The sequence below is a fragment of the Nyctereutes procyonoides genome, unplaced genomic scaffold (assembly GCF_905146905.1).
Source record: "Nyctereutes procyonoides isolate TBG_1078 unplaced genomic scaffold, NYPRO_anot_genome, whole genome shotgun sequence".
Lineage (NCBI taxonomy): Eukaryota > Metazoa > Chordata > Mammalia > Carnivora > Canidae > Nyctereutes > Nyctereutes procyonoides.
The window spans coordinates 29,029,576-29,056,033 of NW_026575139.1; the positions used below are offsets into that span (position 1 = coordinate 29,029,576).

The 26,458-nt window shown below is 45.1% G+C and overlaps 1 protein-coding gene across 1 annotated transcript; it reads left to right on the forward strand.

The window, feature by feature from the left end:
• The first annotated feature begins 1,324 nt into the window (after window positions 1–1,324).
• On the forward strand, window positions 1,325–25,697 carry SLC10A1 (solute carrier family 10 member 1). The gene is made up of 5 exons (XM_055303968.1): window positions 1,325–1,838; window positions 12,671–12,881; window positions 20,865–21,043; window positions 22,602–22,798; window positions 24,566–25,697. The coding sequence occupies exons 1-5, from the start codon at window positions 1,483–1,485 to the stop codon at window positions 24,799–24,801; spliced, it is 1,179 nt and encodes a 392-aa protein (XP_055159943.1). The 5' UTR covers window positions 1,325–1,482; the 3' UTR covers window positions 24,802–25,697.
• The last annotated feature ends 761 nt before the right edge of the window (window positions 25,698–26,458 follow it).

A 26,458-nucleotide genomic window follows, 5' to 3' on the forward strand; every position in this document is an offset into this window, starting at 1 on the left:
AAGTGAGGGCAGTTGACATCCTCTTTCAGCTTCCAGCTTCCTTCGTCCCAAGCCAGGGTATTCAGCCCTAAGGACTGTGCTCTTCTCAACTCCAGGAAGCAGCATTTGCGTGCACGTGTGGTGGAAAAGGTGTGCATCCGCTTCCCCAGTCTCTATCCATGCAGGATTCCAGGGGCCCAGGGCCATAGTTGGAGAGTGCTCATTTTTAGGTGGTTCCTCAATCCAGACCAAGATCTGTCCCCACCCCCCAACCCACAGTGGCTCATACCCTGCTCCCTGTCCTGCCTAACATCCTGTTTCAGCAAATACAAAACCAGGAGACCCCATCCAGGCCTCATGGGTTCCATGTGATTGTTCTTCTGGAGACTGCTCTCTTGTGCCACACCTGCCCCTGGGATGGAAGGAGGCTCAGGGCTGCCACACACACACACACACACACACACACACACACACACACACACCGAGTGCCCTGCCCTCACCTCTTTCTACTTTTGCTGCTTGCCCAGAGCCTGGCCCCAGCTGGCACACAAGCCAGCGTGAAGGTAGAGCAGTCAGGAAATCAGAGAGAGAAGTCTGTTCATCCCTGCTTCCTTCTCAGCAAGTTTCCCAAGCAATGGGGCTCCTCAGGAGGCTAGCTTGGAAATCGGGGCACAAACATCTCTGCGCAAGGGTTCCCTGAGAGCTGCCTTTTAGGGGAAGAGCCCCCCAGCTTCTCAAGAGTCCCTCACCATCCCAGCAGGCTCTGCCCTCTGCAGAGCATATTCTTCCCCCTGGGACCTGTTCTGTCCAGGCTTGGGAATAAGGTAAGGGTTTGCCCAGGACAGGCGAGAAGGACATGGGTACGCATCATCTTCCAGGTGAGGAACCTTGGACATATCCCCTCCTGGAAGCCAGCAGCACACCAGCCCCTACCCCATCTCACAGCCCTTGAGAGATGATGCTACCTATGTCCAGCAAGAAAATGTGTCACTCAACCGTGTCCACTACACGACCCCGTGGGCATGGGGAAGGCATCTGTCCCCCTCCCCTCCCAAATGAGAACAGAGGCATCAGGGACTGAACAGAGAACAAGAAGGACCAGACCTGGATCTGTGCGGGTCCTGGATGGGTCCCCAGAGACAGAATGCCTGTGGCTGTGCTCAGTGGGCGGTGAAGGCAAGAAACAGCTCTCGGGTCCCAGAGGTAGCAAAGTGTTAAGAGGGAAGGGACACCTAGGAAGGCTGCAGAGGTGCAGGAATTGGAGGAAGCAGGGAAGGCCAGGCAGATAAGGCTCTGGGTTCTCTCCCGCTTTGGGGCCGCAGCCAGAGAAACAGCACAACCAGTTGCATAATCCTTCTATTTGCCCAGAGCCACATTCTGTCCTGAAGCTTGCTGCCCGGGACGGGACTAGAGAAGGCACCCAGTAAAGACTGGGTAAGGAAGGGAGTCCACGGCGAACAAGGGGAGTGCTGGGTCCCCCACCTTCCACTGCCAGACAAGAGGATGGACGCCCCCAACGTCACGGCTCCGCTCAACTTCACCCTCCCACCCAACTTCGGCAAGCGCCTCACCGACAAGGCCCTGAGCATCATTCTGGTGTTCCTGCTGCTCATTATCATGCTCTCGCTGGGTTGCACCATGGAATTCAGCAAGATCAAGGCTCACTTCTGGAAGCCTAAGGGGCTGGCCATCGCTCTGATTGCACAGTATGGCATCATGCCTCTCACTGCCTTTATGCTGGGCAAGGTGTTCAGGCTCAACAACGTCGAGGCGCTGGCCATCCTTGTCTGCGGCTGCTCGCCCGGGGGGACCCTGTCCAACGTCTTCAGTCTGGCCATGAAGGGGGACATGAACCTCAGGTAGGACTGGAGGTGAGGAGGAAGCCGCATGCGGATGGGAGCTGCACTGGATATGCCACAGTCTAGGGGAAGAGCTGGGCTAAAGCCAGGCTAAGGAGTGAGTGGGGGGCAGGTGGATCCCAGGGCAGTGGGACGGTGGCAGGCAGTGCTATCAACAGCTTATGCTGGGCTGGAGCCAGGAGCTGGGGTACACCTTGGTTTAAGTACCAAGTCAAAGGGGCCCAGCTGGTCCGGGGGCCTCCTGAGACCCCCTGACTTCCAGAGGTGTCTCAGAGGGGCCACAAGAACTGACGTGAAGGAGTATTGGTTCATACCCGAGAGGCCTCTGGGGAGCTCTGCGCACTTCCCATGGTGGGCCTGTTGTCTGCTTTGAGGCCAGAGATCTGAAAGGGAGTGCGCATGGGTTCCAACTTCTCCAGGGAGACCAGGGTGGCTCAGAACCAAAGAGCCCCTCCAATCCTGGAGAACAGGCAAGACCTTTCAAAGATCCTTCCAGCTACTCAGGTGTATAGGGTGGCTTCTCTTAACTTGCCCCCCCCCGCCCCCACCCCTACCCCCATGGGCCCATCAGACACAGGAACATATCCATGCAAAGAGACAACCAGAAAGATCCTAGAGCTTCCCAGTGCTGGCCCGGGGCCATGCTGGGCTTCATGCACCTCAGCCAAACTGGTAGGGGGAAAATCAGCAGATCGCCTCCCCCAAAGCACAACAGCAGACATCAGCAAGGGCCTGTCCTTCCAAACAGGAAGAACTCTGATCTGGAACTTCTGCCAGAATGAGGCCATTTCAGACCTGCTGCAGCCCCAGCAGCAGCCCATTGCTGGCTGAGGGAAAACCACCAGTCGAAGCTCCTGCCTCCATGTGAGCCTCAGTCTCCAGCCTGCCCCCTCTGAGGTCCAGACCCCAGTGGAGACCCTATTCTATGCCAGGCAGGCCAGGGGGTTCTGACAGTCCAGCTGCTCTTGCTGGTCAGCACCCTGCCAAACTTTACTAAAGCAAACCAACCAGGTAAGGAACCCCCTGCTGGTGATGAGGAGTAAGGCCATCGATCTTTATTTATTTTTTAAAAAAAGATTAATTTATTTAGTTATTCATGAGAGACACACACAGAGAGAGGGGCAGAGACACAGGCAGAGGGAGAAGCAGGCTCCATGCAGGGAGCCTGACGTGGGACTGGATCCCGGGTCTCCAGGATCACACCCTGGGCTGAAGGCGGCGCTAAACCGCTGAGCCACCCGGGCTGCCCGCCATCGATCTTCAAATGAAAAAACAAGAGTGAGTTGGTCTTTACTGGGACCCACTTTCCGAGCTCTGGACTCTCTACCCATGTGACTCAGCCCTCGCTGTACTAGGTGATGGCAAGACGGGCACAAAGAGGGGGTTTGGCTTGTCCAGTCTTCCACGGGAACATGTTCAATGTTCAACTACCTGTGAGGAAACCCTTCCCCCTCTCGGATCCAAATCCTCCTGCTGCCAAGCAAGCCCTTGGTCTTCAATCTGCCCTGTGGACGAGGCTCTTTGCAGCCTCCATGTCCCAAGAAACTCAGACTGTACCTTAATTCTGGTGTAGAAGGAGTGCAGGAAGTCAGAGGTCAGGGGTGGGGTATTCCCAGGGCTCTGTGAATCTGGAGAAGCATAAGAGCAAGGACAATGTAGAGGACAACAGGGAGTTTGTGAAGTGTAAGTGACCAGATGTCCCAGCCTCGTCGGCCAGGGGGTGCCAGTGAGGTTTCTCTAGAGTGCGTGCTTCTGTGAGGTTCCAGGACCCCACCAGCCCAGCCTGTAGGGACTCAGGAACATGAGCCCTCATGCTCTCCTGCTCAGCCTCCTTGTCTGGGCCCCTGGGGCCCCTCACTTCTTCCAAGGCCTGGAAGATAATGCTGCGACACCCTCCCCTTGTCTGCCATAAGGCCCCTTCCCACAAACCTCCATGCATGTTAAACCATGCCTCAGACCCCAGCAGCCGAGCACGCCAGACTGCATGCTTCACGTCACAGGCTGCCAGACTTTAACTTACGACTGGAGTTCATGTGGGACAACTCCTTCCGGTATAAGGAAATGATACCGATAATAAAAAATCAGCCAGGCCCTGCGCCAAGCACTTCACACAAAACTCTCATGCAGCATCCCGGGAGGAGGTGCTATACATAGTCCCATTTCAAAGATGAGGAAACTGAGCCACAGAGAGGCTAATACATTTGTCTGAGAACCTGGGAGGCTCCAAAGCCTGTCCTTTCCCTCCAGTATCTTCAGGGCCAGGCATGAATATAAACGAACAAAGTGGCTGGAGGTGGCCTGCCGGCTGTGAGGCACGGGCCTCCTGAGCAGGCCAGATGCCACCGTATCTCTGCCATCGGTGTTCTGTGCGAGCAGGGAGCCACCACTGCTCCAGTTCCCTGTTTTTCAAGAGAAAGTATAATCTCCCTTTTTACATGAAATCTCTAAATTTTTCAATATTGGCAACTCATTAAGATTTTTTCAGAACACTGTGTGAGCCAAACGGTGCCTGTGAGGGCCAGCTGTAGCCCAGAGGCTATGCCAGGTGGAGACCTCTCTTTAAGCACAACACTAGACTACGGCCCGTTTAGAGTTGGGGGGGGCGGTCTTAAGACCCCGATTCCACTTTATACATGAGGAGCTGACGTCGAGACTCGCCAGAGGCCCCCAGAGTTTGTGGGCAAGTCGTGTGTGGAGGCCGTCCCGGGCCCTCTCCTGCCCTTACTCCCTCTCACAGCGGGGTGAGTCCGGGGCCGCCACCATCACAGGCCAGAGGCCACGTTCCTGGAGACTGGGCCCCCGGGTGGAGCAGGCATGACAGTCCCTTCCTCGAGGGTGCCACCACACACAAGCTCCCAAGAATGCAGGTGACCCCCAGGCAAGGGGAGATGCCCTCAAGGTTGAAGCGAGCCTGCTCTTCCGAGACAGAGGGCAACGAGGCCCTGGGACGGCCTGCACTGCCCTGCACGTTCGCCCAGCCCACAGGCCTCCCCACGATGACAAGGAAGCCATTCCGGGAGCCTCACACTTCACCCGACACTGTCAGGTCCCCCTACTCAGCTCCAGCCCCCAGCGCCTTTACTGACAAGGGCTCAAAACCTGTCCCTCCAACAGGCTGTACGGATGCCCAAAAGCAGGGCATGTGCAGTGCTCTTAGCGGGAAGGAGAACTGAAAACCCACACGTGCTCCCTTCCCTCCGGCCCTCCAGCCCCCGCGACACGGTCAGGTCCACGCTGTCCCTGCGGAACAGGCTCTGGCCTCAGAGCTTCCATCTGGGCGGGTCACCTCTCCTCCCTGTCCCTCGGGAGAAAGGATCACAAGTCATAGACACCAGCAGGTTGGGAGGCGCGCCCAGCACTTGCACATGGAGGAAGGACCTAGAGGTCTTAGAGCATGGTTTTCACCTCCCTGAGTTCACAAGGCACACCACATCCCGGAGAAAATTCCAGAATGTCTGACACACCACGCCAAAGCAAGCATGACTCCTCTGCTCAAGGACATCAAAACAAGCACACAAGTTGTGTGTGGCTTTTCTCACAAGAAGAGATCAATAGCTAGCACTGTTCCCACTGGCCCCCCTTCTGGTGCCCTTCCACCCATGCCAAGGGAGCAGACCCTTTTACACCTGTGACTACCTACTTGTAAATATCCATAAGCAAGATACACCGTTATACTTGCCTGTTGTTAAGTTTTACACAAACAGTACCATCCTGCCCAGATCCCTGGACAACTTGTTTTTTTTTTTTTTTTAAGATTTTATTGATTTATTCATGAAAGACACACACAGAGAGGCAGAGACCCAGGCAGAGGGAGAAGCAGGCTCCATGCAGAGAGCCGGACATGGGACTTGATCCTGGGTCTCCAGGATCACACCCTGGGCCGAAGGCAGGCGCCAAACTGCTGAGCCACCCAGGGATCCCCTGACAGCTTGCTTTTTTGAGATAGAGGCACCTGAGTAAAACAGCTACCTCAGCGCATTTGAACTGCAGTGCAGTCTGCTTGAACGGACCTGTTCTGCGGCAGACACTTCGTGGATTTCACGTGCTGCTGCTGCTGGGAGCGGTGTGGTACCTGTGCCCCTGGCGTCCTGGGTGACAGCGCGTGCAAGCAGAGCAGGACTGCTAGGTCATGAGGCTCCCGCATCTACAAACAAATCTCTAGAGTACTTGTTCCACTTGACACTTTCCTAAGCAGCGTAGGAAGATCCTCCTTTCTCCTTGTCTTCCTCTGTACTCGGAATTGCCAGACTTTTAATTTGCGCTATCTGGTGAGAGTGAAATGGGTCATAGCAGTTTGAAACGTGATTTTAAGGGAGGGGTTAGCACCTTTTATGTTTAAGGGCCATTTGACCAATTCACCATTGGTCCCCTTCTAGAAATAGGTCCTTTGCCTATTTTTCTATTGGACTGTTATGTCCTTTCTCAATGATTTGTAGTTATTTGTTGTTTTTGTGGATTGCAAGGGTCTACTCACAGTTTGGGGCTCGTCTTTATATTCTGCTGATGATGTCTTATGATACAGAGTGCTTACTTTAATTAAGTCAAATTTACCACTATTTTTCCTTGACAGTTTGTGTTTTGGGGGGAGTTCCATAAAGAAATCATTTACTATGCTTGGGAGTATCTGGGTGGCTCAGTGGATGAGCATCTGCCTTTGGCTCAGGTCATGATCCCAGGATCCTGGGATCGAGTCCCACATCGGGCTCCCCTGACAGGGAGCCTGCTTCTCCCTCTGCCTGTGTCTCTGCCTCTCTCTGTGTCTCTCATGAATAAATAAAATCTTTATTTAAAAAAAAGAAATCATTTACTATGCTTAAGGCCATGAAGATATTCCTCTACATTTTCTTTGAAAAACTTTAAAATTATGCTTTTCACATGGAGATTTTCAATCAGCCTAGGACTTTTTTGTAGAGTGTGATCTAATTTTATATTTTTCAAATGAATAGAGAGAATCCCCAGTACGATGGAGTGAATTTTTCTCCAGTAATTTGTAATGCCATCTCTCACATAGATAAAATTCACCAATATGCACGGGTTTGTGTCTGGGATCTCTCTTCTATTGGTCTGTGTGGCTACCTTGAGCCAGAACCACATTTTCTTGATTACAATGACTTTCTAAGTCTTTTTTTTTTTTTTTTAAGATTTTATTTATTTATTCATAGACACAGAGGGAGAGAGGCAGAGACACAGGAGAGGGAGAAACAGGCTCCATGCCGGGAGCCCAATGTGGGACTCGATCCTGGGTCTCCAGGATCACAACCCAGGCTGCAGGTGGCGCCAAACTGCTGCGCCACCAGGGCTGCCCGACTTTCTAAGTCTTAATACCTGAAAGGTAAATCCTCACACCCGGTTCTTCTTGAAAATTATGCTAGCTGTGGGGCGCCTGAATGGCCCAGTTAAACAATCCAACTCTTCATTTTGACTCAGGTCATGATCTCAGGGTCTTGGCAGGGAGCCCCTCATCGAATGTGGAGCCTGCTTGTTCCTCTCTCTCTGCTCCTCCCTGCACTCTCTCTGCTTCTCGAATACATTAAAAATCTTAAGGAAAGAGAAAGAAAAATAAAGGAAAGAAAGAAAGAAAGAAAGAAAGAAAGAAAGAAAGAAAGAAAGAAAGAAAGAAAGAAAGGAAGGAAGGAAGGAAGGAAGGAAGGAAGGAAGGAAGGAAGGAAGGAAGGAAGGAAAGAAAGAAAGAAAGAAAGAAAGAAAGAAAGAAAGAAAGAAAGAAAGAAAGAAAGAAAGAAAGAAAGAGAAAAAAGGGAGGGAGGGAGGGAGGGAGGGAGGAAGGGAGGGATGAAAGAAAAAGAAAGAAAATTATGTTAGCTATTCTTCACCCTTACTATTCATTTGATTCTGGAGATGGTTTCCAGTCTACAAAAAATATTTCTGGCATTTTGATTAAATTAATAGATTAAAAATTTACATTTTTAGAATATTGTATCTTCACATCCATGAAAATCGTGTAGCTTTTCTTTTGGGGGTGGATGGGACTTTATACCTTTCTATGAATTTTATAATTTCTTCTATAAAGATCCTGCATGGGGGATGCCTGGGTGGCTCAGCGGTTGAACATCTGCCTTTGGCTCAGGGCATGATCCCAGGATCGAGTCCCACATTGCGCTCTTTACGGGAGCCTGCTTCTCCCTCTGCCTATGTCTCTGCCTCTGTCTTTCATAAATAAATAAAATCTTTTTAAAAAGATCCTGCATGGTATTTTTAATGTTTTTATAATTTTTATTTATTTATTTTTATTCATGGGGGGTGGGCAGAGACACAGGAGGAGGGAGAAGCAGGCTCCATGCATAAAGCCCGACGCGAGACTCGATCCCAGGACTCCAGGATCACGCCCTGGGCCAAAGGCAGGCACTAAACCACTGAGTCACCCAGGGATCCCCCTGCATGGTATTTAGATTTCTAAATACTCCATAGATTTTGTGAATATTATAAATGGCATTTCTTTTTTTAATTGCAGTACAGATAGTTGACACACAATATTAGTTTTAGGTATACAGAATAGTGATTCAACAATTATATACAAAAGGCTCACCATAGTCCATGTAGTTACATCTGCTAAATGGTATCTTTTTAAAAACTCCATGTCCTAGCATATGGTGGGATGGGGTGGGGAAAAAGAAATACTGTCCTAATTATTTTTCCCAGTTTGCCAGGACACAATGGACTTTTTCATATTGCTGATGTATTCAAAAGCTTATGGATTTTTTTATTTTTATTTTTTTTTAAGATTTTATTTGGGCAGCCCGGGTGGCTCGGTGGTTTAGCACCACCTTCAGCCCAGAGCGTGGTCCTGGAGACCGGGGATCGAGTCCCATGTCGGGCTCCCTGCATGGAGCCTGCTTCTCCCTCTGCCTCGTGTCTCTCTCTCTCTCTCGCTCTCAATCCGTGTCTCTCATGAATAAATAAAATCTTAAAAATATATATTTTATTTATTTATTCATGAGAGACACACACAAAGAGGCAGAGACACAGGCAGAGGGAGAAGCAGGCTTCAGGCAGGGAGCCAATGTAGAACTGGATCCTGGGACTCCAGGATCACGCCCTGGGCTGAAGGCAGGCACTCAACCACTGAGCCACCCAGGTGTCCCTGGCATGTTTAGTTTAGAAAATTTAGGTTTTTTCCCCATCCCTATACAGTTTCTATTTCTTGTTTTGCTCTGCTAGTAAAGACATATAGTATGATTTACAATAGAGGTGATGATAACAGGTATTCTTGCTTTATTTTTCTTTAAAGGAAACTTTCTAGTTTTTCACCATAAAGTTTATTGTTTGCTATAGACTTTTAATAGATACCCTTTTCAGGTTAAGGAATTCCATTATTGCTAACGTGCTTATTTTTTAATGGGTGAACACGGAATTTTGTTGAATGACAACTTTCTTAGCTATGAACCAATCATACCATTTTTCTTTAATGTGATAATACAGTGATGTATGTCAGTATATTGCCTAATGTTAACCCACTATTACATTGCTGGGATAAACTCATCTTATTCTTTGTTTTTGTAAAGGAATTGCTAGATTTGATAACATTTTATTTATGATTTTCTCTTCTTTGTTCATAAGTGAGAAAGGCCTCTAACTTTCCTTCCTCATATTGTTCTTTTGCAGCTTTGATTCTAAAATTACAATATTCACATACAATAAATCAGGGCATGCTTTCCCTTTTTGTATTCTCTGTAGAATATTGAGATCATCTGTACTTTGAATGTCTAATCAAACTCTGCTGTAAAACTATAGTGTGTGGGCTTTGGAGGATAGGTCTTCACTACTTCATGATACTGATTTGGGTTTTCAGCTTCATTTTGAGTTAGCTTCTATAGATCATTTTTCCCAGGAAATTGTCCATGTAATCCAAGTTGAAATAGGAAAGTATAAAACTGGCCTCAGTTTCTTCTAGAACTCTCTAAAATCTTGAATGTGTCTATAATTACATTCCCTTTTTCATTCCTGATAAAATCAATTTGTGCCTTCTTTTTCTTTGGTTAGTCAGGCCAATGGTGTCTTTGCTTGGACTTGGCAATGGAACTGGTCTTGGTTTATTTTAAATAAATTTATTTTTAAAAAATGATGTTTTATGTTTTTTAAGATTTTGAGAGAGTGCATGAGCAGGGGGAAGAGGGAGAAGCAGGCTCCCCGCTGAGCAAGGAGCCTGATGTGGGGCTCCATCGCAAGACCTGGGATCATGACCTGAGTCAAGGCAGACACTTAATCAATTGAGCCACCCAGGTGCCCCATCCTCTGAATTTACATATCTTTAAAAATACATTCTCTCAATACTTTCTTTCCTCTATATTCTTGGAGTTTACTTTGTTTCTAATTTTCTGAGTAAGATACTTAGCTCATTTCTAGTCTTCTGCTCTTCCTATATAAGTTTAAGGCTACCTTGGGGTGTTTGTGTGGCACAGTTGGCTAAGCATCTGTCTTCAGCTTAGTTTATGATCTTTGGGTCCTGGGATCGAGTCCCTCATCTGGCTTCCTACTCAGCAGGAAGCCTGCTTCGCCTTCTTTTACCCCACCACACTGTTTATGCTCTATTTCAAATAAATAAAAAAAATTTTATTTATTTTAATAATATTTAATTTTCTGAGTAATATTTTAGCTGCTCTCCAGGCTTTCTATTAACATAATTCATACCATAAAGTTCACCCTTTGAAAGTGTATCATTCACTAGTTCTCAGTACATTCACAAGGTTGTAGAACTATTACCACTAGCTAATTCCAGAACATTTTAAGCTTTCCAAAAAGAAACCAGTTAGTCACTACACATTCCTCTCACCCGAGCCCCTGGCAACCACTAATCTATTTCATGTCTCTATAGATTTTATGTAAGTGGAATCATACAATGTGTGGGATTTCATGTTTCTCCTTCTTTCATTTTTTTTTAAAGATTTTATTTATTTATTCATGATAGTCACAGAGAGAGAGAGAGAGAGAGAGAGGCAGAGACACAGGCAGAGGGAGAAGCAGGCTCCATGCAGGGAGCCCGACGTGGGATTCAATCCCGGGTCTCCAGGATCGTGCCCCAGGCCAAAGGCAGGCACTAAACCACTGCGCCACCCAGGGATCCCTCTCCTTCTTTCATATAGCATATCGTTTTCCAGGTTCATCCATGTGGTAATGTGCCAATACTTAACACACTGTTAATTGGGGCTGAATATTCGGTTGTAGAGACACACCGTATTTTGCTTATCCATGCATCAGTCGGTATCTTTATTGCTTTCCACATATTGGCTATCACAAATAATGCTGCTATGAACATTAGTATACAAGTTTTTGTGTCAATATAGGCGTTCACTTCTCTTGACTATGTACCTAGTAGAACTGCTGGTTGGTCACTGTCCCATCAACACAGGAAAATTCCGATTTCTCCATATTCTCTCCAAGACTTACTACCCATCACTTTTATTGTAGCCATACTAGTGATTATGGTGATTTCATTATAGTTTTGATTTGCATTTCTCTAATGACTAATGAGTCAAGCATCTTTTTCTACGCTTATTAGCCACTGGTGTATCTTTTTGGATAGTGTCCTTTGAAGCACAAATGTTTTTAACTGATCAAGTCACTGGGTGTGTGTGTGTGTGTGTGTGTGTGTGTGTGTGTGCGCGCGCGCGCGCGCGCGCACTCTGTCATTTAAAAATTTATTCATGACACACAGAGGCAGAAACACAGAGGGAGAAGGCGGCTCCTTGCAGGGAGCCTGATGTGGGACTCAATCCCCAGACCCTAGGATCATGACCTAAGCCAAAGGCAGACGCTCAAACCACCCAGGCATCCCTCTAGATGCCATTTCTAAGAAACTTGTGTAATCCAAGGTCATCTCCCACGTGTTTTAAAAAGTGTTGATTACTCTGTCCCAAATATTTTTTCATTATGATTTTATATTTGACACGATTACTTAACTTTTCCAATATTTATTATTGATTTCTTGATTTCCACTCTCCTCTTCTCATTAGCATAGACTTCAGTTTTGGTCCTTCCCTTTGGCATGAAAACTTAAGCCTCCAGATTACCATGACTAACGCTCCAGCCCCTACCCACTCCACACATGGCAGCTTTGGCATTAGCTCACCGACCAACTCCTTTGCATCCTGTTGCTGGTACTTGTAAACCTCCTGAACTTTCCTACAAGCTCAAATATGTGCTTAGGTGTTTTAGATATTCATGGAAAAAGGATTTTCCCATTATTTAGCTCACAGTATTCTTTGAGGGTCTCTCTCTTCTGACATCTACTTATTCCTAGTGATACCTCTACCTGTTGCTGTCCTTGATGGCTACTTTGGATCCTTTGACCTAGGCCATGCTTGGTGTTCACTGAAGTTTACTTCACCTCTATGGAAACAAAGAAGTGTAGATAGAGCTGTGGGGAGGAGACACACACACTTGGTGGGGCTTTCCTGGGGTCTTATCAACCCCTCATGGCCAACCCTCCCACAAGAATGGAAGCCAGAGCCATATATTGTCACATGAATATCCACAAATCCACCAATGTTCCCTAGCAGCTTCATTCTTTCAGTTGGCCTTTCTGGAAGGCCCCTCCCTGTAGGTTCTGGGGCTAACATGTATTGGATTCCAAATGGAAATGATAATAGTGCAATTAGGATACAAATTAGAGCTGAGAAGATATATTTTTCAGGTTCTGGGACTCACTCTATTTACCATAAAGCAAAGAACGTGAGAATATCAACCTGTATCTCTTAAGCCTACTGGAAAAAAGAAATTAATGTAAAATGCTTAGCACAGTGCCTGGAATGTAACAGGTACTCAACAGAATAGTCTATTAATGGGCTCTCTGTATTCTCCCTGCTTCTCCATCCCAGCATCGTGATGACCACCTGCTCCACCTTCCTTGCCCTGGGCATGATGCCCCTCCTCCTGTATATCTACTCCAAGGGGATTTATGATGGGGATCTGAAGGACAAGGTACCCTACAAAGGCATTGTGTTATCACTAGTCCTGGTTCTCATTCCCTGCACCATTGGGATCTTCCTCAAAGCCAAACGGCCACAGTATGTACGCTATATCAAAAAGGTAAGAACCTGGGGACCTGCCTGTGCAGGGAGCAAGACCACCACCATCATCTCAGTGTATTGCTTGGGGAGGAGAATCATTGGGCTTTTTCTGTTGTCAGTTTCCTTCCTTGTTGGAAAAACAAAAGGGTCTACAATTGGTACACCTACCTCATGGGGTTGTAACGTACACTAGAATACTGCTGTAAAGTTAGGAGCAAAAAGTAAAATGACACACACAATTATATAATCATTACTTTATAATAAAAAAAAACTTGTATTATATACCTACTAGATGCTAGGTTTTATGCTACACTCTGAGGTTTCATGTCACCAAGTCTGATATTAGCAGAAAGTGAAGTAACACACGAGAAAATCAAATACAGTGTACAACTAGGTATTGGCTGAATGCAAGATGGGTTTAGGGAGGGGCAGGGGTTCAGGATAGCTTCCTGGCAGGGACAGGCTTGAGGAGACCATGGAGAAAGGGTAGGACTTAGGTCAGCCTGGGGAGACGCCTGGAGAGAGGAACTCAGGGGGGATGAGGGCAAACAGCCAACTTTACAAGCCAGAGGACAAGAGAACAGGGAGAGGTAGTATATGCACTCCCAGCATTTCAGGTGTCGGATGGGAAGAAGGGAGTAGGGCCCCAGGGGGTTTGGAGGAGCACAGTCACACACAGGACATCGTGCCACTGCCTTGCCCTCAGAAAAATCATGGGACTCTTGGGAGTGCCTCAGTGATACCTCTACCTACTTTGAGACCCTGGAGCTCAGTCTCTGTCGGTCTCCTCCTCCTCCAGCTCACTGCTCATCCCCCAAGGCCTGGGCTCCATGCTCCACCTCAGTAAGGACTCTGCATTCTGACACCCTCCCTAAGAGCCTGTTTTTTTCCCTGCCTCAGATTTCTGTCCTGGGCCACAGCGTCCTCCCTGCAGAGCATGCTGCTTGGAAGCCCAAGACTTGGCAGCAGCTTTGGGCCTAGGATAAAGAAGTTGCAAGTCAGGTTGTCAGGACTTTTCAATTCTCACACTACCATCCTCATACAAGATAGATTTGCCCTTGCCCTGGCCCAGTCGTAATACAGTGGCCACAGCAACCCCTCCCACCCTGCTGGAAGATCTGGAAAAATCATCCCCCCTACTGTCCATGTTCGATCACCTCACCTCAGCTCTAGATGGCATCATCCATTCTCTCCACTCTTGCTTCTCAGAGATCTTTTATTATGACCCCCCAAGCCCCACAGCCTCCCCCACCTCTGCTCTCATCTCTAAAGTCTATCAGTTGATTTCTCACAATCAGTATCAATACAGGTTCACGTGTCTTTAAAACAAAAATCCCTACTGGGCTCCAATACTTCCCTTTCTTCCCTGCACCCGCCCCGCACACCTTCCATTGACTGGCACCATACCAACCAGGGCTGCTCTCACAAGTGACAGGCCCTCCACAATTAGTCTCAGTTACCTGAATTCTTCCCTGGTCTCTAGCCACTCAGCATGATGACGACCGATTCTTTTTGCCGAACCCAACAGACATTTCTTAATTCATCCTTAACTCTTTAGCCACCTTTGGTAGAGCGAACCACTGCTTCCTTCTCAGCAGCCTCATCCCTCAGCTTTGTTAACTAGTCTCTCCTGCTTTCCTATCACCTCTTTGGCACCTCTTTTTGGACTCCCTATTGAGTTCCTCTGGTAAAAGTTACTTGTCTTTAGCCGAAGCTTTCTGCTTTTGCCAGATTACCCTAAACTCAGGGTCTCCCCACCAGATCATCTGGTCCATATCAATGACCATCTAGAAGCTGATGACTTCCAAAACACCACCTTCAGCCCTCAACTCTCCTCTGACTCCAGAATCCACTTAACTGCCAAATCTACCTCAATATACCTTAGGCATTTAAAATTCAGGGCCATGTCTTCAAACCATCTCCTCTCCAAGCCCGCTCCTCCTTATGTAATTATCTCAAGGAATGGCATCCCAAGTGCCTGAGCCACAAAACCAGTAAGTGGTTCTCAATGTTCCCTCACTTAATAGGGAATTAATTGTTCTGCCTTGTGTCACTTGGATCCATCCATTCCTCCCCATCTCTGAGAGCAGTACTATCACTCAGACCACTAGCTTCTCTCACAAGCCAACTGAAACAGCCTTCTAACCTGAAGGCTCCCTGAGCTAGTTTTAACCTGAGGATGGAGATTGGAAAGTACAAACTCTTACCGTGACTCTCCACCATAAACACCTCATTAGTTCCTTATGCTCTCCAAGATAAATTTTATAAACTCCCTAATGTGGCTTTCCAGGCCATTCTTGATTTGCTATCCCCACCCTCCCCAGGCCCAGCTTTCTCTTTGTACGTGTCCTTCTCTCCACATGGGACACTCCCCACATGAGTGGGGGGAGAAAGCCCAGAAATGTTTGTGCCTATCATTTAATCTTATTTAAGATAGTTTGTGGAAGTAGAAAAATAATTTTTTTTTTAATGTGAACGGATCCCTGATTATCATTTAATGCAACTCTACTCTTCCCCACTTTATAGGTGAGAAAGTCAAGGACGGTACTGCTAGTCACAACTAATTTAAGAATGTATTTTAAGATTTTCTTTATTCATGACACACACAAACAGAGAGAGAGAGAGAGAGAGAGAGAGAGAGAGAGAGAGAGAGAGGCAGAAGCAGGATCCATGCAGGGAGCCTGATATGGGACTCAATCCCAGGACTCCAGGGTCATGCCCTGGGCCCGAAGGCAGGTGCTTCAACCTGAGCCACCCAGGTATCCCTGTAGGTCTTTTAAACTCAGAATAACTTTAAAAGTCTTTGAGGATGCAGCATCAATCTCAGATCTGAAAGCTGAAAAGGCTTTCAGGATAAAGTTCAGTCTCCTGCGTTATTCCAATTTTATAGATAGAATAATGGAGGCCCAGGGAACTTACCTGGCAGACCCAGGATTATTGATCACTCTCCTGTTGCTGTTGCATCACCATGTCCATCACTCAACAGCAGAAATGGAGTCAAATGAAGTCTCCCTCTTGCATAAGATACAGTAAATCGTAAGCTGAAAAATGAGCTAACACTCGTCCCTGCTTCTTTCCACACTTAACCCTTCTAGAAACTTTCAAATCCATATACCCGACTCCTGATAACTGGCTCAGGCAGAACGTATCTGTTCAAACTCTGCTCAACCACTTGCATTATCTTGTGGGCAGTCACATTTAAGTAAGCCAAGACACAATTTCAAGGGTGCTTTATTTGGAATGGCAATTCAAATACTTTAGCTTACCCATGCAAAGGTGAATTATTCAAATCTGTGTGGTCAGGTTGATGAACCTCAGTCTGACATGGTCCACTTTTCCCACAAGTCACCCACCACCCTTAAATGAGGGTCCTGCTGTTACAGTGACTCAGCCACTCCCATGCTTTCTCCCTACCTGCTGCCACTGGTGAACTCCCCCCTCTGCCTCATGATGTGAGCCAGCTCATGGGCTAACACTGCCGGTTGTCTTTTAACATTTTCCGCTACTTTTTTTTTCTTTTACTCCTTCCTTTTCTGTATCCCCCCAACTCCCTAAATGAGAGCATCTTAATTTGGTCACAACCTGTATAGGCTACCTTTGTGGGAAGAGCGAGCCAGTTCACCTCCTGGGTCACTAGCACGCTGATAGATTGACCATGAATGGACACTCATCACAGCTTCAGTGAAGTCAGGAGGTACAAAGAACATGACGACCTACGGAGAAGCAGCTACCAATGGCATCTTATCTCAGCAAGAGGTTGTGGACAAATGGCAGGACTGAGTGACAGGAAGCTTTGGGACGTTAAATTCCTCTCCTTTACCAGTGAGTAATAAGAGGAGCTACGATTCAGTGAGTGGTTCTTACATGCCAGGTGCTGTGCTGTCCACCTCTCAGAAACCTTGAGTGAGCAAAGCTGACTCTCCTAGGGACTAGCAGAGCCAGCTTTCACACTGGAGTCACACGAATGGCTGTGCTCAAAACCACTCTACAACCCCAAAGAATGAACAAGAGTGAGGGAATGAAAGTGGATGCCACAGAGAAGAGGATTTCTGGGTTCATGGAGAATTTCTGTAAACCAATGACACATACATTTTAATGAGAACAGAATCTATTTGGTCACTGAGTAGAGGAAAAATCCAAGAGGAGAAATCCAAATGCAAACGGGGCAGTTCATCAGGTAAGTCTTCTAATATAATTTGAAATGTGTGGTTATCAAGGAGGTCTGTGAAAGTCCTTTCCATCCTGGCGAGAGTATAGCATCTAATAATTCTGGGCATTAAGAGGTACATGAAATCAGTTCATGACATCAGTTGGTAAAGGCAAGACGTTTAAATGGTCAAATCAGGGGGCGCCTGGGTGGCTCTATCAGTTAAGCATCTGACTTTGGCTTGGTCCATGACCCCAGGGTCCCTGCTCAGTTGTAAGTTTGCTTCTCCCTCTCCTTCTGCTCCTCTCCCCTCCACCTCATGCTCTCTCAAATGAATAAAATCCTTAAAAAAATAAAATGGTATGTAAGATCCAACTATCAAGTCAAAAAATTGTAAAATAAAGCAAATCCTAAAATAAATGTACATATACCATTGTTTCTAATAAATATTGCTTTCATAGCACTTATCTGGGGCAGGGTAGACCTGCTTTGTTTCGGGTGTTGTCTTATTTTACCCAGAACATTTCACAAACTTGGTAACTTCCTTCATTATCCAGCCTGCAGGTCACTCAAAAAAGTAGCTGCCCCTTTAAGGGTTATAAATCACTTGAGGTCTAAAATCACATTACCTTGATCCCCACCTTTACCAGCTTCACATCAAAGGACTCTTGGCACTTCCAGAGATCAAATTCATCCTAAAATGCATGCAGTCCTTTCTCATAATGGAGGTATCTGAGGCGAGCACGACAGGTTCCAAGAGTAATTTCTCAGTTCCAAAATATTTGGAGCGATGGTAGTATGGTAGATATGTGTATACAGGCTCCAGAGATAGTGAGTTTGTAAGAAAACTTTTTTTTTTTTAAATTTTTTTTTTTTTAATTTATTTATGATAGTCACAGAGAGAGAGAGAGAGAGAGAGGGGCAGAGACACAGGCAGAGGGAGAAGCAGGCTCCATGCACCGGGAGCCCGATGTGGGATTCGATCCCGGATCTCCAGGATCGTGCCCCGGGCCAAAGGCAGGCGCCAAACCGCTGCGCCACCCAGGGATCCCTGTAAGAAAACTTTTAATTTGTAATTAAAAACTGTGGAAGGTCTGAATAGTCTCATTCCTTCAGAGTCACAGCATTCACTGAACTATCTGCAATCCAGAGGTGCCAACCAGAAGCTGTGCTTAATAATGTGAAAATACAGGAAATCTCATTCAAAACGTAGTTGGGAAGCCCTGAAGGGACTACCACTCACCTCAGTAGATAGGCCTTTTGAGAAGCTCACGGCTTTGGAATGCTATGGAACCAGTAAGGCTTCCTCAGTTCTGGAGGGGACAAAATTAAAAACGGCCTTTATGCCCAGAATTATTAGATGCCATACTCTCGCCAGCCACTTGGCCATTATCAAGGTCCCTGGGAATTCCAAACCTGATTCCCTGGAATCTAAAGGAAACCACCTTGCTGACATTTCTGCAATGAATGCTGTTCTCAAAGGAACCAACCACCAACCAAACCTGTCACGGTCCAAAAGGATGTTCCCCCAAATGATAACCTAGAAAAACTGACTAGAGATGCTCAACAATTGGCCCCTGAAAAGGAAAAACAGTATTAGAAATCTACTGTTGGCTCAATTAAAAAAATAAACTCTGGCTTGAGCCAAATAACCTAGTCCTGCCAGAGACTCAAAGTTCCCATTACTGAATCTATAAAGCCTTCGTGAACCAATACTGGTGGGAAAATACTAACAAGATCCCAAAGGGTGCCTATCTTCCTTGCCCCACCTGCTCAAAATACAATTCAAGAAAACCTGTCCATGCTGTTCCCCAACACTTCAAACCGCCTAACAGACTCTGAGGTTTGATAAACAGATTTTATGTTGCTTCCTCCCATCTCCTGGATATAAATATGTCTTACTAATGGTTTACAGGTTTCTTCACTGGGCTGAAGCTCTCCCAGTGTAGATTGGCTACTACTTCTACGGCTAAAATCCTACTAGAAAAGATCATCCATCAACTTCCCTTTGAACTTCAGTGACTAGGATATTCACTCAACTAGTTCAGGGCTTTGACAAGTCTGTGCTGTTTGGCTTTTATAATACTTTCACTGTGCTTACCACCCTCAATCTTCCAGGCTAACTGAACACACTAACAGCATCATTTAGACTCAACTGGCAAAATCCATAGAGACCCTTCAAATACCATGGCCAAAGTCACTGCCATTAATCCTTCTAAATCTAGTCTGTTAACCATGCTTTAAAAGAGTAATCTTTCCACAGTGTGCTCCCAAGAGATGGAAGACTTTAACCATCACACCTTGCAGTCCTGAGATTACATTTACTAGAAGACCACTCAAGAAAGATTCTCTTCAACCCTGTTGAAAATGCCCTGTTGGGTCCTGTTAAACTGTTGTGCCACCAAACTTAGGAATAGAATTTTATATCATCTAAAAAAAAGCAGCAAACCCTGACTGGACCTGTACATCAACTTGTGATCTAAAAATAATTTAATTTTCAGGAATTTAAACAGATGACACTTGGATACAGCTTTCCCAAGATGACTACATTAGGCCTATATTCCTTTTTCTCAATGTTGCTTAACCTTATTTCTTCCTCCCTTTCTTGGCCCAATCTATGGCAAAAGGGGGGAAACTCTGTCACATCTGGAACCAGACACTGCAATCTGTTCATGAAGTTAGAGGTCCCTTACTACCAACCAATTTCTCTTTTATCCCAAATTATAATTACAAGACCTATCAGGTTAAGCTGTTATGGCCAGGTGTTCCCATACCTTGTTTCAACCTTCTCCAACTGTAACCATCAGTCCTTTGACCTCTTAGCTGGATGTCTGCAGGTTTGGGATCCTAGTTTAGGACTATTAAATATACAAACCTCATTATTCTGCTGTATAATCATTTTTAAACTTTTACTTACTGCCTGTCAAATCTCTACAGAAGTAACACACCAACAAGGAGATATGTTAGTTCAAAGACTTCAGGATGATCTCCAACCTTACAATCTTGTCAAAATAAAGACCTCAGATGGGAAATGCCTTGGAGTTCTCCCTCATACCCTTCCTTATTACTCAAATGTGGCCTCAACAGTTTCCAACCTACGTACTTTCCAACACGGGACACAAAACCCAGAAAAGTCCTTCCTGGCACCAGAGGACAAAGCTACTTTAGCAGATACAATCACTAAATATAAAAAAAATCTCTTGATCAGCAATGTTTTTGACTACAGACTTTGATCGAATGAGAAAATAAAGAAAAAACCTCATTTAACATGGGAGTCCAGAAGCCCCAAAGGGAAAGTTCTCCTGCACTACCAGTGGCCAAAAGCATAACTTGCATTACCCAACAGAAAGCTTACTTTACATACCCCCCCCAAAAAAAACTCCTTGCCCAGCAACAGCCCAGCCAATGACGACTCCGCAAAACAGCCTCTCCCAGCTTTTCCTCTCTAAAAGCCCAATCCTGTGTTCTCAGGACTTGCCTATGGTTCACCATAGCTCGCTTGTCCCAAATTGGCACTTCCTCTATATCCAAATAAACTCATTTTGCTGGTAAGTATCTAGATCTCTTATTCTTGTAACAGTCAACAGTAACAAAAATGTTAAGTCTCTGTCATCCAAGCTTCCTAGCTACCCATTAAGAGTGCCAAAAAAAAAAAAAAAAGATATTGCACTCTCTTCTTCAAAAGCCAATTTTTCATGAAAGTATTTTCCAAAAACAAAACAAAAAACAAAACAAAAAAAACTTTAAAAAAAAGTATTTTCCACCTTTGATACCCATTCATGCTTCCTCAGACTCTGCTCCTCCCTATCCCCCACTACTCTTCTAATCACCTTTTTTTCCTGTTCTCATTTACAGGGAGGGACGATCATCATGCTTTTGTTAAGTGTGGCCATAACAGTACTGTCTGTCATCAACGTGGGCAAGAGTATCATGTTTGTCATGACACCACACTTGCTGGCCACCTCCTCTCTAATGCCTTTCATTGGCTTCCTGCTGGGCTATATCCTCTCTGCTCTATTCCGCCTCAACGGACGGTAGGTGATATGTTATATCTCAATGCCCAAGGGCATCATTCTTGTCCTGGTCTCTCAGGAAAAGACTAAGATCCAAAACCCGGGGGGGAGGCATTTTCTTGGCAGCATGTATAAATCAATCAACCGAATAAGGAACTCTGGACTGTGAGAAACACTGAACAAAGGCATCTATCTAACAACCCAAAAAGGAACAGCTCATGACAAAGTGCCCCCTCCTGAGCCTAAATCCCACCGCCTGCTTGAATCTGGTAGCTAATACACACTGGAGTAGCCCAATATCATCATAATTGAGTGCTCATGGTCATCTTCCTTTCCCATTCTTCCTCACCTGCCTAGGCATTAGTCTTGATGTGGACACCACTAAGTGACAGCTCTGCTAAGTGGCACCAAGAGTCAAAGTGGCTGTGGACCTCTGTAATTTAATCCAATTCACAAACTCAGGGCTCTTTTCAGGAATAGTCATCCTGACAGTCTGTTATGGGATAATCAGACACAGTCTACCTAGTGCAGTGCATTTCAGGAACTGTTGCCTCTTTTCAGCCATAGACAAATTCTTATGGATCCTTAAACATCAGTAGCATCCTAGTACTCCCAACCAAGCTGAACTGCTTTAAAAATACATCTTAAAAAGTTATCCATTTTAAGAACCACACTAATAAAGTACAAAGTACTACAGGATGTAGCACATGGTTGCAGAGTAAAGGCTGTCAATGACCACAAGATGTCAATCTTCAATGACAGATAAACAGCTATATAGTCAAGGGTCCTCAGAGTAGTTCCCCCATAATAAATGTGCTGAGGCAGGTATCAGAATTTTTAGTAACTATCTTAAAACACTAACATAACTCAATGAATTAAATATTCATTCAATGTAAACATCCCATTCTTTAGTCTACAAGAGAGCAAAACCAAGAGCTTTTATGTTTCAAAGAGGAGACTGAATCAATTTTTTTTTTTTAATTTGAGAGTCAGCGTTAAGGGGTAGGTGCAGGAGAGGATCTCAAGCAGACTCCCTGCTGAACAAAGCCCAATGTGGGGCTTGATCTCACAACCCTGAGATTATGACCTGAGCCCTAACCTAGAGCTGGATGCTCAACCAACTTGAGCCACTCAGGTGTCCCTCAAGTTTCTTAATCATTATGGTTTTGGAATTTTAATCATTATCGTTTTGGAATTAAAGATGTTTAAATCAGAAACCAGGGAACAGGACAAGGTCTTCAGGCATTTCAATCTTCTACTTTATGTTCCTACTGCAACTACCCTGTACGTAAACTTAACAAGCCAATGAATTGTACTGGCTCACACCAACTTCCTTTCATCCCTCATCAGCCAGACATTTGTCCAAATTTTAATTTGGCAATCCTACAGAAGTAGACAATTGGTAAATCTCTAAACTACTCAAAAGCTCTCAAAAAATTCCCTTCTACCTTCATTCATTGGGTCTTAGGTGATTTGGGGGGGGGGAGGGAGAGAGAGAGAGAGAAGGGCAAGTGAATATGCACCCTCATGTCCCTTCTGAGGGAGTAAAGGATTGGGGTTTTTGTTTTAACCTACATAGGTGCAGTCGCACTGTCAGTATGGAAACCGGATGCCAAAATGTTCAGCTTTGTTCCACCATTCTCAATGTGACATTCCCCCCTGAAGTCATTGGACCACTTTTCTTCTTCCCTCTCCTCTACATGATTTTCCAGCTTGGGGAAGGGGTTCTCCTGATCTTCATCTTTCGGTGCTATGAAAAAATCAAGCCTTCTAAGGGTGAGTACTGAATCACTCTCCTTTGAGTTCTCCCATAATTGGACCTGATCCTTGCCAGCCAACAAATCTCTGGCAGGGACCTTGTGGATGGGGCTTCAACTCTTATCAAGTCACTAGGAACAAGGTAGCACCAAAAAATAGGAAAGGACTCCAAAGAGCAAGGGCTAGGTCTTTTAGCCAGAAGAATGAACTGTGGACTTTGCCCTCCATGGGAATAAGTCAATTTTGACTTTAACTGGGAAGACCAGGAAGACTCAAAATGAAGAAATAGGGCAGAAAATTATCTTGGATATCATATAGCTGTGAGGTAGTAGTTGTTTGAAAGGGCCCCTATTCACAATTTGGAAAATCTTTTTAGGATTAGGTACTCTTGTCCTAGAATCAGGTTAGACTCCAGGACCACTCCAAAGAAAGTATAATAAAGCAATGCAACCTAATAATCCAGAAGAAGAAGAAAAAAAGAAAAAAAAAAAAGACTCCAACTGGTTAAACAGAAAAAAAAATGCAATATATAAGCTTATTATAAACAGTAATTATCACAATAATCTAGTATAATCCCTTCCTCTAACTGCAAATGTCATTTTTTAAAATCAGGAAAAATGGTAAGATATCAGTATTTTATAATTCTAAACATCAGTATATTCTTAACCACTCAAATCCTTCAAGAGGATCTTATTTCCCATGAACTTGAGGGCTTCTTCAAGATGTTTTCTAGACCCTGAGGATTAATTCAGAACCTAGGAGACAACCTCCCCTGGGGGAATTATCTCATGGTAGCAAATGCAGATTTACAATTAACAGGATATAATCTTACCAAGCAGCCAAAAAGAAACCAGAAAGTAGCTGACCATACTTCAGAACTTTATAAGCAATGCTTCAAAAGCGCGTGCAGGGGTGCCTGGGTGGCTCAGTTGATTAAGTATCCCAACTCTTGACTTCGGCTCAAGTCATAATCTCAAGGTCATGAGATTGAGCCCACGTCCCGCTCTCTGCTCAGTGGAGAGTCTGCTTGAGATTCTCTCTCCTCCCTCTGTGCTTGAGCACATGCTCTAAAATAAATGAATCTTAAAAAACAAACAAACCTACAGTGGAGTTGTGGAAAAGAATCTAGTCTGATGCTTACCTGAGAGCAACTCATATTTGTTGCTCATGAAGTCTGAAGTCTCCATCTCGCAAAAGTAATAGGAGAGGTGCAAGTTTCTAAACCAACCAACCAGGTTCCCAAGTTTGCAAGGCTACAATGCACCTCAGAAGCCCTTCTTCAGAGCTAATGCAGCTGTGCTCAGGGTGAAGACTCGCTTTTGTTTCTGAGCTCTGTACCCTTCTACAAAAATGGGGACAAAATAGATGAAGAACCCTGACTACTGTTATTACAACTCACCACCCTCCACACAGGCAGGAAAAGGGGTAACCGAAGGGGGGTCATGGAAACTCCACTTAGAAGACCCCCTAAAGCTTTATCCTCCTGAATGCAAAAGTCAACCCTGCTGAAAATATAAAACTCTCCCACTGCACTTGCCTGTACCAAGAAGTTGGGAGAAAAAGTGATTAAGAGTTAATAAATATTTATTAGTAGTATTACCATTAAGGATCTTGAAGGGAAAACACAGCTCTTCTACAGAGTCTAAGTCATGGGAGGATAGGTGGTAAACATATGGGGAAAACCCCAAAACACAACACATAGGATGTGCAGTCTTCAACTGAACAAGCTTTGCATTAACAATGGTTGCTCTCCTTCCCACCCCTGACCCTTTTTCAACTTTCCAGATAAAACAAAAATGATCTACACAGCTGCTGCAACAGAAGAAATCACTCCAGGAGCTCTAGGAAATGGCACCCACAAAGGGGAGGAGTGCTCCCCTTGCACAGCCGCACCTTCCCCTAGTGGCCTGGATTCTGGTGAGAAGGCAATTCAGTGTGATCAACTAGAGAAAGCAAAAGATAAGAGGAACACCAAAGAAGAGTCTTTCTCCAGCATTGGCAGCAGCAACTATCAGAACTAACAAGCCTTGCCTGGAGGGAGGACAAAGGAGCCTGCATGAAGAGCCTCACCCATCCACCGCTTAGAGATCGGTACTTGTTTAAAAAAATGAAGATTTTGTTCAAGGACAGCCCTATGAAAGCAGAAACCAAAATTGCCTTTTGTTCCTGAATTTCCAGCGTTCCATAGCCCTAAGAGGCACTCAACTTTTGAACTAGGCTATAGAGGCTTTTACCCTACAACCAAATATCCAAAGTCCTACTCTAACTTCTTTAGCAGAAAAAGGGAAATAAATGTTCAGAGTGCTGCCAAATTTAAACTTCCGAAGTCCTTTCTAACCTTAAAATTTCCCTTCTGACATTTCTGGGATTAAAGATCCTGAGAACACCAACATGACACCAAGTATACAAAATCAGACATAAAATGCAAAATCAAGTAAGATTAACTCAAAAACTCAGCCATAATGAAATGGGCAGACATTTCTGGAGAATATAATCAGAAGTCGAAGGGAAAAGACAGGAAAACAAGAAAACACAAACATCAACAGAACTGTTCACTAATCGAATACACTATCCCATCAACTCATTAGCTATTAATGGTTTTCGTTATTATCCCCTCTCAAAACACAGAGTACTACGAACTATTACAAAAAGAGTGGTTTCTCTATTTAAGCTAACTATAATCCTAAAATTTCAAAATTTCTCCAATGAAAACTTATTGCTCATATGCAAATAGGTAGATTAATAAACAATACTTGCAGCAAACCGCAGACTGTGCCTAATTACTTGTGATTTTCATATCATTTGAGTATGAAGTTTAACTGAAACCCTAATGACAATTTTAAGGCATCAGTCTGCCCAATGTGCAGAAGCACCAGTACTCCCGATACCACAGCAAATTTAAGAATCAGGGGTAAAGGGCACTTCAGTGGTTCAGTTGGTTAAGTGTCCATCCAATTCTTGATCTCCACTCAGGTCTTTTTCTTAAAAATTTTATTTGACAGAGTGAAGAGTGCATGAGCACATGTGCACAACAAGCAGGGGGGGAGAGAGCAGCAGACTCCCTGCTGAGCAGGGAGCCCAATACAAGGCTTGATCCCAGAACCGTGGGATCACCACCTAAGCCAAAGGCAGATGCTTAAAAGACTGAGCCAGGGACCCCTCAGCTCAAGTCTTCATCTCAGAATTGAGTTCAAGTCCCACATTGGGCTCCAAGTTGGGTGTGGAGTCTACTTAAAAAAAAAAATCACCAACTTGGGTCACTAAAAAGATCTGTGAAAAGGTCTACTGCCTGTTTTTACATATTATACCCTTAAGTATCTGTTCAAATTGTTTTCTTTACCACATAACTGACATTACATTACCCACTAAGAAACTTGGTTAGGCAAAACAAACAGAAATCGGTTTTCTCAGGCAGGTAGGGCTGGACTTGAGATCTAGTACTCTCAAATTGTCCTATACAAGACAACTAGATAAAAAGAATACAGAAAGAAAATATAAGTGACACTATGTCACACAAAAGCTGGCCCTAAAACTTTGCTTAGGATTATACTCAGACTCCTACTCCTACGAGAGTCCTCTTCTGGGAATTCATGTTAATGTGTTGGTTCAAACCAACTCCCGTTCATCTCTGCCATTTGCTCAAAGGGCCTTATTTTAGTGCTTTACTGTGTAGTAGCT

Coding starts and splice junctions, on each gene's coding strand:
- SLC10A1 (XM_055303968.1), top strand. CDS start 1,483: ATGGACGCCCCCAACGTCACGGCTCCGCTCAACTTCACCCTCCCACCC. Junction 12,882..20,864: donor ATGTACGCTATATCAAAAAG/GTAAGAACCTGG, acceptor TCTCATTTACAG/GGAGGGACGATCATCATGCT. Junction 21,044..22,601: donor CTATTCCGCCTCAACGGACG/GTAGGTGATATG, acceptor TAACCTACATAG/GTGCAGTCGCACTGTCAGTA.